We start from the raw sequence: 14,007 nt of genomic DNA, 5'->3' as shown, positions 1-14,007 counted from the left end.
ACGAGATAACAAGGGAGCCCTTGCTATAGGCTACGCTCAGTATTACAAAGCTGCTGATGCAGCAACAGCCTTAAAAGAATGCAACCCTATTTACGGCGCTAGATAAGCTGATATAAGGAAAAGGAGATGGGACCACAGTGATGAAACTAGGCACCACTGGCTTTGCAACAAATGGATAGACGCATCAATCTATGAGGAACACGATACTATTTGCAAATGGCAGCACTAAAATAAACTCAGGGAAGGAAAAATAAAAAAACGATACCCTAAATCAGAAGTGAAAAAAATATATAAGGTGAATTCTACCAAAACAAGCCGACCTAACATAGGATTAGACAAATATGGACCCTCTACAGATCTAGGTACGCTCGCGGAAATTAAATTAATGGACCCTACTCCTAATCCACGGGCAACCTTACGAAAAGCCCGACGAATTGACCTAACGGAAGAAGACGTGACAACAGGAATCGACCCTGAAGATAAAAGATACTTCGAAACAGCTGTATAAATTATAAGTCATAGGAAAAATTTATTAATCCTTTCAATTGTATTATTATTATGTCATTTAGTGGATCCATAACTTTTAATCTGTGACCTATTTCTTTACTCTTGTCTATGTCTAGTCTTGAATCTATGTACTTTTCTTTTCTCTCGATCACGCAACTAACCGGACCATATTTTACCTATCCTCCTCACATTATGGAGAAATTATTATTGAATTTCTTCATGAGGATGATTACATTGCGGCAGTATTACGATTCTTCCCATGTGCCGCAGGAGAATGGTCACCTCACATTTCACATGAGCACTCTTCTGAAGATGAAGATGAGGAAGCAACGAACCCAATTAGGTTCACGCCACGATCGACCACACCAGGCTATGCGAGGGAAGATGACGCCGATCGACGACTACACTTCCTCATACCGCACCGAGATGAACAGAATAAACCATGGCCAGAACAACGGGTCCATGAGGACTTCACGCAATTTGGACCAGTAGACTATATTAAAATATGGCAAGGCTCTTGTGGACCTATGGGAATAATAAAATACATATTTAGTTGGAGTGTCACTTCAGCATTAAGCAAGTTGAATAAGCGTTATAAGGCGAAACATTCGCCACCTCAAAATCTCAGAGCCAAACTTCAGAACAGGTCCATGTATGTTTACCATGGTGCCTGCAGACACTACGTCACTAAGACGGAATTAGAAGCACATAGGACCATTTGCCAGTACCAAAACAGGAATGTGCTGAGAACGCATTGGTTCTGTGGAAGAGCAGTGCACCTTTCCGATTGGGACCAACATTTACAAGACTGTAATTTAGGGACCTACGATTACAACGGGTCCCCCTTTGACAATATAAACAAGCTGACCCTGTTCTTGCAAACTCTCTCAGCCAACCCAAAGGACCGAGATTTGTTACTTCAGGATCAAGCTTCCTGTCTACGAGATTTAGAGGGACTAGATTTAACACCCAGAAACGATAACCATCAACTTGCGCTATGCAAGTAACAATTGGACCGAATTAGAGCTTTTGCCTCCTTCCATTAATCATTCTGTTTGTATATGAATAAAGAGGACCATCTATATTATTTTACTATTATTTATCATTATTGTGCATATTATTATCTTATTCTTGTGCTATCCTAGTTGGAGGGATGTTACGTGACATCTTATTACGTTATAATTATATTTTATCGAATAATATTTTGCTCTTGAGATTTCCGCTCGGACATAGTATAGCTAGCAGTATTCGTGTGCGCGACTCGGTGGGAATGAGCGGCAGAGGCTGATTCACGCTGCGCTAGCATGCTGCGACAGCATGCTGCAGTCAGCGTGCTTAGCTAGGTAAGACGACCCGATACGAGGAGCGTAAACGTCTAAAGCATATGCGCGAGAGAGAGACGGATACAAGGGACAAAGGCTATATAATAAACCGGCGAAAACAACGCTAGAGAATTAGTCAGTTAGGAGTGAGCGCTCAACTAAGAAGCCTGCCTTTTTCCTACTGAAGTTAAATCCATAAAGAGATTGAGAATATAATTGTTCGAGTTGCGATTGAGTATTAGAAGTGTCGAGTACAATTGTTTTAATAATCATAAAATGATAGGAATTATCATTTTCTTGTGTGTTACTACACTATTGGATAAAAAATATATTGGACGACGAAAATTATACGAATTATCATTTTCTTGCGTGTTGCTACACTATTGGATAAAAATATATTGGACCAGTTGATCTGATCAGATTCAAAGAAAAAGTGATTGGGCACATCACGAAGCAAATAATATTTTGGACCAATTTATATTTACAATATTAATACAAAGTGAGTAATACTTTTTATGTAACCAAAAAAATAATAGACATCGCGAGGCGAAAATTACGCGTCTGAGAATTTATATATATATCTTTCTATTCTGCTTAACTTATTTATGTTGTGAAAGAGACTAGAATAAATATTATAATTATAAACGCCTATAAGTGTATCCATATGCTTCCCCATTATATTAAAGAAAATCGCTATTACATTTTTCCTTTTAATAAACAAGCGAAAAACGTTATAAACGTTCAATTATTTATTTTACAAAAACGATATCGAGCGTCGAATTATAATTAACAGGGATTTCATTATTGACGCGCGAACGGGCCGGGGTGCCCGAAAGCCTGACTACCGCCCGAGTCTAAGGCCGCTCGGCTGTTAAAAAGGCCTTCGTACGGGACAAACTCGCCTCGCGCGAGTTGTCACCTATCACAAGGAAAAAAAATATATTCTTGATTTGATGGTAGCATGTAAATGACGAGAAAGAAAATGCTTAATGGTGCAAGAGCTCGTTTTTCCGTTACAAAACTTACATCTTTATTCCCTCGCATCATTTATTTGCATATATTACATAATTTTTCTTCCATTACTAGTAATTTTAGATTTTCTGAGTATAAATAATTTACTGTTAAATGTATATTATATTTGTAACAAGAACTACATTTTATATTTTGAGTTTCATCAGATTAGTAATGTTTCCATTTAAGTATACGAGTACTTACAGTACTAATTATAATATTTTTGATTTATTGAGCGAAGCTTATTTTTTTTTCGTTCTTTGGTAGGACTTTTATCACATATTTATATACTACATAAAATTTATACGTGTTATTTCATTTACATACTTTTTATATTATTGTTGATCTGTCAAATAATTTTTGTTCATAATATAATTTTAATTGTACATTAATGAATTTTTTTTCAGTGTGCTGACTCGTTTTTATACGTTTATACATTTTTACCATTAAGATTTATAATGGCTGTGTGGGCTATTATTATCAGGCGTGTGAAACAATTTATAGGGTAACTATTGTCTTAAAAAAGAATTTAGTTTTAATTGTAGCATAATAATAATTCAATTTTTTAATCTTTAAAATTTTAGAAAAAAGCAGTGTTGCAAACAAAAAAAAGAATATTTAACTTCAGCAGAAATATGTGATTTGTTAAAAGGAATTGTAGTTTTCAGTTGCTGGATTATAACTTGGAAAGTTGATACTTCAATGATGTACCATTTAGTTAAAAGTCAGTCAGTTATCAAACTTTATATTTTTTATAATATGTTGGAAGTTGGTGATCGACTTTTTAGCGCTTTTGGACAAGACACTATCGATGCATTACTCTGGACTGCGACAGAGCCAAGATCTAAAATCCGTTCAATGCACTCTCAACACCTAGGAACATTACCGCATTTGTTTTTTGCAGTTGTATATGTCCGTATCCTTTATTATTTTACCTTTTGTATAAGCTACTTATAGTTGAATATTTTCTTTAAATATATATAAGTATTGCATAGTATTTTAGTGCTTTTTCAAGCAACTACATTAAACGTTGCAATTAATAGTAGCAACAAAGCACTCCTAACTATAATGATGTCAAATAACGTAAGTAATCTAGGTTTCACGTAATATTCAATGGTTTATGTACATATAAATAATTAACTGTTTTTAACAGTTTGTAATTTTAACAGTTTGTAGAATTGAAGGGCTCCGTCTTTAAGAAATTTGACAAAAACAACCTTTTTCAATTATCATGCAGTGATGTAAGAGAACGTTTTCATTTAGCAATGTTACTTTTGGCTGTCACTTTGCAGACAATGAAAGAATATGCATGGCGTGCTGATCGTTTGGCGATTCTGCTACCAGATTGCATATTACTATTATTCGCAGAAGTTTTGGTTGATTGGGTAAAATAAACATATCAGAATATGAAAACGGCTTTATAATATTATAATATTATTAGAATTTATTATATATAGAGAACATTATTTTACTGAAAAATATATCATTAGCCTGAGCTCTATAGTTCAGATAAATTTACCCGAGCAGCTCTGGCTAACATACGTAAACTTAGCAAATTCCTAATAATTTTTATGATGAATAAAATAATTATTTCCATTAATTAATTCTTTATGCAAAACTATATACAATATAAAGAAAAAATTATTTAGTTGAAACGGAAAAATGACCTACAAATCGGAAAAATTATACCAGCAGCCACTCACATAAGTTAATTAAGTAAAGAGATAATTCGGAAGGCACGAACGCCACATAAGTGAAGAATATACGGCACGTGTATATTAATCGTGCGCGAAGCTAACGTCAAGAGGAGGACCAGTTACAAGTTGAAACACAATGACATAAGATAGGAGAAGAACATTTTTATGGTTGGTTTATTTCATTAGTTGCATTTCAGAACGAATAATCAGTAGCCTCAGTTGCTGTTAGGTTAGTTAGGTAGTTATTTCTATTTTCATTTTTTTCATCATAAAAAATTTTTTTAATTTCTTTAATAGACCGATTATATTTTATCAGTTTGTAATCTGGTCGGCTGTTATATTTTCCTTAGCTTTCTTTTTCCTTTGATTTTGTCTGATACTGTTTTGGAAACAGTTAAATTTCCGTTTTTATTTATTGAGCACATAAGATTTGCATTTTTAATGGCTTTATAAATGTTCTTACTTAAGTTTTCAATCGCTGTATCGATATCTTGTTTTGTTTTTAATGGTATATTACATGAAAGTTTATCATTTATTGTTCCTCTTTAAAGTTCCTAATTTGTTCTGGTCATTATACAAAGAGTTATTTTTTTACTTTGCTTTAACTGATGAATTAAAATTAATCATAATTTAAAAATATTGGGAAATGATCTGATATAGAATCAAGGCATAATTTGGTTATTAGGTATTTAGGATATAAGCCTTTAATGATTGCGCAATTTATTGAGTCTAGTGACTTATTTATATCGAAGACCCAGTAGGCAGGTTTGCCTTTTGATATTGGTATTGAGTTTTTCTTCGTTACTGCATATGGAGTTACTCCTTTTAGATTTGGAGTTAGTGATCTTGATCCTCATCATGGATGACTTATTATCTAATGTCTTATTATTATATCACATTATAATCTCTTGCTGCGTGGAAACAATTTCCCAATGTATCAAAGTATTTTATCCAAGTCCCTGTGTGTTTTGAAGGACAGTATAATACTAATGATATAAATTTTCTATTATTATCTCTGATCATAACATATATTACTTGGAAGTAGTCGTATTCGTATGCCTCAATTTCATGATAATTCACAGTGTTTCTGATTAATATAGTCGTTCCTTCATGAGCCTTGTCATTAAGATAGTTTGTACTATATAGTGGGTGTTGTGAATTTAAAAACAGTTTTTACTACATACGATATACGTATGGTGAAGAAATTTTTCGTTTAATTCCGTTTCTAGATTACTGAACAACATTATAAAGAGTATAACTTCAATATATTTCACTTTATAGCCGATAACGATGAAAGTAATTGTTCTAAATTCGAAAAATACATATCAGAAATATAAACTAATCACAAAAATCAAGGAAACAAAAAAATTTTCAAAATTTTTTGATATTTGATAGTCTGTATTTCACTTAAAAATGGTCGTATAGAAAATTAAAAAAAAAGGATTATGTGGCTTCAATATTCTATTTTTTGATACTTTGGTGAAAAACTTTTAGGTGCTTCATTTTTTACGTAATTCTTAAAAATAGCGCGAAAAAAAATTTGATAAATTTTTGATATTTTGATTCATCTCCATGAACTTGATAAAACTTTTTGGAGATAGATCACTACATTGATAGAAAGGCTGTTTATTAAGCTTTAATATCGTCTTTTTAAAACTTTGATATCACTATTTTCACCGAAATATCGGACTTAGAATGAAAAAAAAATCCTTTCTGTTTCAACATCGATATATCAGCAAACAATTGTCTTACAGCGAATATGAAATTTAAATAGATTTACTACAAAATTCTTTTGAGATTTGTTTTTGAAAAAAGATGCTTTTTTACCTTTAATATTGAATTTAATAAAACAAAAATAGTAACTTTTTCCCTTGAAAATCAACTATATCTTTACTGATAATGATAGAAAGCTTAAGGTTTTTATAAATTTTTACACTCAAATATATTTTAATGGCCCTGTTAATTTCCAGACCGATCTACTGAACGGTTATACTGGACCATTGATCAGAGTTTTGAAAAAAATCAAAAGAGTAAGATTTTTTATAATGTCAAACTAAAATGCTAAATGTTGTGTAATCTGTTTAAAAATGGCGTGGTAGGGAATTTCAGGGGGTATCAACCGCGCACTCAAAGTACTTCCACCACAAGGCCTGATTTAACCGTTTTCCTTGACTAATAATAAGGGTGCCAGACCGCCATTCCTCATTTACGTCGATCGTCGGGCATAGGGTCGGAAAATCGCAGCAGGTTTTATCTGCCCACTGTGCGACAGCGCAGAGTGGGCAGGTTGGTGAACCTCACGTCGATATCCTTTTCTCAGGCCAATGATTCCAACCAATCGTTGATCTTATCCGTCCTCTCGTGTCCTGGAAGTGCCGGCATACGGCACAGTGGAAGCTCAGGATACGTCTCCTCGTCTTTGCTCGGAGATTTGTTGGATCTAGCGCGTAGATCATCTAACTCTCGAAACTAGGAATAAAAAGAAAAAGAATCCTCGCTACAGACCGTCCGCGGCTGAAAATAAATTTAGCATGAAAAGATACGTAAATAATAGAGATCGATTACACTTCATTTTTCTTTATTCGGTGGCTAGGGTACAGATTCGGTTAGAATGGTAGATGGTCAGCGCGACTCGACGTGATTTAATACGTTGTGGAAACGGATCCACGCGTCCCAGTGAATCAAACATGTGACGAACTATACGCTCCATCCCCAATTCGTGACGGCGATTCAAACTTCACCTAGATATCTAAATCATCCCCTACACTTCTTACACTCAAGCTAGTTTGAGAAATGGCAATTGGTCACGCGACTCGGTCGGTGCACTCTATTCCCGGCGTCGATGGATCCACACGTCATGACGGGATTATTGGCACTCAAAATCACTCGCACCTATCGCTACTGAGTCGCATGTTGCCTACTTACAGATTACAGCTGTAGACTCACTCGGCGAAACACAAAGTCCTTTGATGATCTCAGCTAATTCTCGGGAGTACTTCTATCAGCGTTAGCGATCAGCGGCAAAATGGACGAGAAACGGCTCTTCGCGGTTAAAGATCCTTTTACTTCTTGTCTTTTCGAAAAGAAATCATTTTATTAGCCAATATGCGAATTCGGATATCGGTAGCGTCCTCCGAATATTTCGTCATTGGTCAATATGCAAATTAGAAAAGTAACAGCGCCCTCATTTTATCTTCTACTTCGTTGCTATTTACCCTCTCTCATCCCCCCTCCCCACTAAGTCGGTCAGGATTGATTAATAAGAAAGATCTACCTCTACTCCTATTTATTTTTCTATGTGGACGGAAATCAATTTTATTTTAATTCGCTTATTAGTCGTGACGTAACCAGAAGTTTCGTCAGATTAATTGTCACTTATTAATACGCTTAGGGGATTGCAGCGGCCGCATAGAAGTATTTCTAATTTTTTTATTAGTACGTTTCACATTTTAAATCGCATCGCTAGATATTTTGCAATATAATACAATAGTTGTAACTCGGTTCCATATTCGTAGCGTCCTCATCATCAAGTTTGCGTTCGAATTAGTATTGTATTTATTCTAGTTCGCTCGCTTTCATATGGTCTGTCTCGCTTGCTCTTGTTTATTCTGTCTAGCTCACTCTTGTTTAGTCTGTCTCGCTCGATCTCGTCTAGTCTGTCTCACACGCTTCCGCTTAGTCTATCTCGTTCGCTCACGTGTAGTTTATCTCGCTTGCTTCTGCTTAGTCTATCTCGGCGCTTCAAAATGGCCGCCCTCGCTCCGGCGTGTAAGTCTCGTGCTCTGCTACTGGTCTCCGGAACGCCTCCTGGAGCATTTTCCCTCAGTCGTGTGGTGTACGTGTTTATTCGGGTGTTGTGTGTGTGTGTATCTCTGGGTGTTACCTGTGGTCAGCAGCAGTGTGTGTGTGGCGCTCAAGATTTCACCGATGGTGCTCAGCAGCCTGACACAGCTGATTGCCGGCTGCCGCTTCATCACCGATTTTTGGTTCCCCAAGTGTGTCAGCTTCTTCAAAGAGTCTGTGTTAGTGCCTGGGTGTGTAACGTATTCATAGATTTCTCTAACATGCATTTCCGTAGCATTTTCCAGTCAAGTTTCCCGTGTTTTTCCTCCAGCCGGCAACACATTGGTCGGAAATGTGTATGTGTGCGTGCGTTCTCTTTTTCTTGTCGTGCGCTCCATTTTTCGTTCATACGTCGGATCGCGTTCTCTGACTTGTTGCATCATTTTCCCGGATGTGGGTGGGCGAAAATGGAAATAAAACAGTGTATCGGTTAGAGTGCGAGTCGGGTATAATTATTCGGTTGGTTACGGGACGGCAAGGAACGGGCATAGCTTCTCTGAGGGATTGCAAATAGTGCAACACTCTCAGGCAAAGCCTTGTAATGCACTGCATTACAATGGAAAATTTTTTTTTTCTTTTTGGCAGAATTTTACTTCTGTTATCGGTTGAGTTTAAAAAAATTAGTTTTAAAAAAACATTCCAAAATAACTTTCGTAAAATTAAAATAATAACTGAAATATTCTTACAATATCTCTTATTAAAACGCATTATCCGCGGTATTTGTATTACTACAGCGTAACAAGTTGCACAGTTGGACTTATACTTGTTTTGAATTATGCACGTATGTGTAAGCTACCTTTAGAGAGATTAGACCATGTGGTTCGTCAATTTTCACAGTATTGCAAAACTCCAAACTTACTCTCTTGAAAATGTGTGTTTGTATATGTATATACGGGTGTGTACGTGAATAGGTGGATTGATGGATGAGTATGTGTACGAGTAAATTAGTACATAATATTGCCGCCTCTACTGTGAATTACCTTTCAGGTATATTCAAAATGCAAGTTAGATTATTAAATGAGTAATTTTTCACGAAATCCCAATTAAAGAGAGCTCTAGTATAGCTTAACTACGAAAATTTGTTGTCCTTAATAGAATTGAGACCAGGAATCATCGTTGGATGCGTCAACAATGTAATGTCATGTCTTTGAAAAAATTGATGGGTAATATTACCTGTGTGAAAATGAGAGTTATCTGAAGATAATTATATTATGAAGGTCAACCCTCTCCTATTTCGTCGTAGTGGCAACATAAAGGATCTTAAAATCTGGTGGATGCAGTGCCTAGCACTTCAATTTTGGCGGATAATAACCGAAAAAATTCGTGAAACGCGCATAATTTCACCCCGAACCGTCATCGATCATCCATTTTAAACATCAATGAGACGAGTAAATTTTTGTAAAATATGCTCTCTTTGACAACGCCAAACTCGGAGTCTCCTATCGTCACCATAGAGACAAAATCAAGATTCGTCAGAAACTGACACATTACTACATTGCCTCAGGTTCCAATTCATATTTTGTCGAGCATATGCTAGGCAAGCTCTGCAATATACGGGATTCAACATTTGTACACGAGTAGAGTTTCTGGATTTCAATCCAGCCCTATGAAGTTGATTACAAACCGTTGATCTGGAAATGTTTCGCAATTGCCGTCATTTTTGTTGCTGTCAACGGCTTCGAAAGTTTTGGGCGATAATGTATCCAAAAACAGAAAGTTCTTGACAAACACGTCGGATGATCATCTCGATGAGTCATTACACGACCTCCACCTTGTCTAATTGGGTTCTCGTATTTATCAGTTTTCAAATAACATCTAAGTATGAGAGACACTCGAAGAATTAACAACCAGTCTATCACCGACCTTCCGATGTCAGTAGCCCTCTTGGATCAACGTTACTAACCATAGTTGAGTGACTTCTAACTAAGATAATCTATTAACCAACATATGACTAAGCCAATATAAACAATAGCAAGTCGAAAATATAAATTTCAATTTAGGTATTAAAAGAGACAAACTGGAGTATCTACACATATCAACTGGTATTCCCTAAAATACAAGACTTATGGCAAAAGGCTACCAATGCTAATATATTGATAAATAATACCAAGGTAGCCCTGAAAGGGAATTAGGTTATGTCACATAGCAGTATATGAGTACTTATTGGTAATCCCTGTAATCATTTTCTTGATAGAAGTAGGAAACCTTTGCACTATAGAAGTATATTATATTTTTGTCCTGTATTTTGCAATTCGCAAACAATCCAAATCATAAGTATCATCTTCGATGTAAAATATATTGAAATTTTACACTTTAATGCAGTGTTTGATAATCTAGAAATAGAAATGAACAGAAAATCTTCTGATCATATGCACATGTAATGAAGCATTCAGTAAGATGTAGATTCAGAAACTGCTTTACTTTTCGTGGTAATTAAATGACATGATGCCCATGATACAATCTGTAATACTGTAAGCTGGCGGATATCAACGTAGATTTGACAATAATGTTTGAGAATGTTTAATTCACGATATTTTTTATATAAAATTCGTATGTCAACAAATTTTATACACGAAATATTTAACATATAATAGAAAGTATTTGTAAGCCACTGTCTACAGTAACGTCTATGATGTATTTATTATAATTACTTACTAATCCAGCGGCTTCAATATTTGGTTATTCTGCTTAGGTCCGAATGTTTCCGATTTTCAAATTTCGGTATAAGATGGTTAACTATTTCCGATGTTTACCCTGTTTCCGATTCTTTCCTAGATTCATGTTTTCTTTTTTATAGAACTAGAAGACTTGTAAGGTTGAAATCTTCAGAATAAGTCATTTTTGAAAAAGGCTTTTTTGATTCTATAAACAGTCGTTTAAACCAATCCTACACACACATCTACACACACATATATTGTAACAGAGAATTTCGACTGACAATCCAGAGGGTTATACCTGTGGCTGTTTATACAAATTATTTACCAGGGATAGATTCGGGAGACGCAAATGCTTCCACGGCTAAATACGAGGTGTGTTCAAAAAGTAAGGTGACTTTTCAAATTTCACGGGCAACGTACTTTCGATTATCGATTATTAGTTTTGTTATGTTGGTACACTCTTCCTGAACATCTGTACCAAGTTTCAAGTGTATAGCATTTTTTGTTTGGTTGTGAGAGGCGTAAAGGTTATAAGTGTTTTGCGTGCTCGGTGATTTCTTGCTATCGAAAAATATGGATCAAAGGATTTGCATCAAATTTTGTGTAAAAAATAAAATAAAGTGCTCCGAAACACTTGAAATGTTGACGGTGGCATACGGTAAAACTGTTCTGAGTAAAAAAAATGTTTACAAGTGGTACAAGCTCTTCCAAGATGGCCGGGAAGATGCCAATGACGAGCCTCGCTCTGGAAGCCCAAGCACGTCAACAACTGATGAAAACGTTCAAGCAGTAAAGAAAATTGTTCGGAAAAATCGTCGAATCACTATCATAGAAGTTACTGAGAATGTTAGTATATCGCTTGGCTCGTGCCATGAAATTTTTTCTAATGTTTTGGGTATGAGACATGTGTCAGCGAAGTTTGTTCCGAAATTGCTAAATTTTGACCAAAAGAACCGTCACATGAGGATCGCTCAAGAACTGTTGAATGACGTCAACGACGACCCAGATTTACTCAAAAGGGTCATAACTGGTGACGAATCATGAGTTATGTTATCGAAACCAAAGTCCAATCGTCCCAATGGAAGAGCCCAGATGAGCCAAGACCGAAAAAAGCACGCCAAGTTCGATCAAATGTCAAAGTTTTGCTCACTGTTTTCTTCGATTACCATGGCGTGGTGCATCAGGAGTTCTTACCATATGGACGTACGGTCAATAAACAGTATTATCTTGAAATTATGCGCCGTTTGCGAGAAGCAATACGAAGAAAACGCCCAGAATTGTGGAAATACAATTCATGGCTTTTACATCACGAAATGACCTTGCTCACTCATCTTTGCTTGTGAGAGATTTTTTGGCCAAAAACAACACCACAATCATGCCTCAGCCACCATATTCACCGGATTTGGCCCCATGTGACTTTTTCTTGTTCCCAAAACTAAAGAGACCTATGAAAGGACGGAGATTTACAACGATTGAAGAGATAAAGGCTGCATCGCTGGAAGAGCTCAAGGCTATACCGAAAAGTGCTTATGAGAAGTGCTTTGAGGATTGAAAAAACCGTTGGCATAAGTGTATTGTATCTGAGGGGGATTACTTTGGAGGGGACAACATAAATATTGATAAATAAATAAATATTTTTTCTTAAAAATACAAAGTCATTTTACTTTGTGAACACACCTCGTAGTGTACCAGATGTGCACATAAATCATGTGTAAAACTAACATTGGGTTGGATTAGTGATAGGTGAAGTATGATGACACTCAATGAAATGAAAATAACTTTAATTACAAAATCGAAAAAAAAGTACATCGGCTCACATACTAAATCAATCAGGATTAATCCCCATTTGAACACGATCAACATGTGACCAACCGTTAGGCTCGCCAATGCAGGGGTCGACAAAATTGCTTGGTCACATACGCATACATGCAAGTAATACCTGTAATACCCAAACATGCAAGAGAGTGAACGAAAGAGCGACCGGCGATCACTTTCTAGTTGCTGCCTCGCCTGCTGCTTTTGGTCAATGCTATCGTCGCTTGTATCCTGTTACTCTCCGCTCAGAAGGAGGTCACGCGCTCCATCCGCGTGGATTTTCGTCGGAATTCTTATACGTTCAGTGTCGAGATTTAACACTGACTGGGCGCGACCCAACCATAAAATACAAAAAGATCAACTGACACGCCCCGCTCACGAGGCGTATATTATCCTGGAATGTACAAAGTCAAACTCAACGAGGCCGTGAGTGAAAATGAAAAATTCACAAACGTCAAAGACGAAACAAAAATCAGCGATACGTGTGATCCCCCGGTTCAGCTCTAATTCGCCCTTAAACTTTCTATCTCGTCGAGTCTCTTTTTACCCCTTTTAATCCTACGTTCGCCGTCTCTCTTCATCTTCAGCTGTCATCCGCCACTCCTGGCTCACCAATCATCTCATTCGGTGTACCTGGAACAGAGAAAATAGACATAAGAGTACATACGAGGTGATGAGGTATGTGACCAAGCAGTTTTGTCGACCCCTGCATTGGCGAGCCTAACGGTTGGTCACATGTTGATCATGTTCAAATGGGGAAAAAATTACCGAGCAGATTGACAGTAATCTGCTGATGTAACTCAAGCAGATTAGCGCCACTGCCTTATTTTCACCTAATCCTGATTGATTTAGTATGTGAGCCGATGTACTTTTTTTTCGATTTTGTAATTAAAGTTATTTTCATTTCATTGAGTGTCATCATACTTCACCTATCACTAATCCAACCCAATGTTAGTTTTACGCATGATTTATGTGCACATCTGGTACACTACGACGTGTGTTCAAAAAGTAAGGTGACTGTATTTTTAAGAAAAAACATTTATTTATTTATCAATATTTATGTTCTCCCCTTCAAAGTAATCCCCCTCAGATACAATACACTTATGCCAACGGTTTTTCCAATCCTCAAAGCACTTCTCATAAGTTCTTTTTGGT

At 36.3% G+C, this 14,007-nt stretch overlaps 1 protein-coding gene across 2 annotated transcripts in view; it reads left to right on the top strand.

Moving 5' to 3' along the window:
* The window catches only part of LOC131663401 (protein TAPT1 homolog), a 120,446-nt gene that overhangs the window by 34,900 nt on the left and 71,539 nt on the right, over window positions 1–14,007 (top strand). Inside the window, exons 3-6 of one of the 2 annotated variants that reach the window (XM_058933795.1) lie at window positions 3,248–3,345; window positions 3,425–3,756; window positions 3,826–3,923; window positions 4,010–4,225. In XM_058933795.1, the coding sequence (XP_058789778.1) occupies window positions 3,248–3,345; window positions 3,425–3,756; window positions 3,826–3,923; window positions 4,010–4,225 (744 nt within the window). The remainder of the gene's footprint in view (window positions 1–3,247; window positions 3,346–3,424; window positions 3,757–3,825; window positions 3,924–4,009; window positions 4,226–14,007) is intronic. The other variant, XM_058933796.1, reaches the window with a different exon arrangement.

This window comes from Phymastichus coffea, unplaced genomic scaffold (genome assembly GCF_024137745.1).
Source record: "Phymastichus coffea isolate CEN01 unplaced genomic scaffold, Cenicafe_Pcof_1.1 PCOF00035, whole genome shotgun sequence".
NCBI lineage: Eukaryota > Metazoa > Arthropoda > Insecta > Hymenoptera > Eulophidae > Phymastichus > Phymastichus coffea.
Note: the sequence above shows the minus strand (reverse complement) of the source record. Positions and strands in the feature narration are given on the sequence as shown.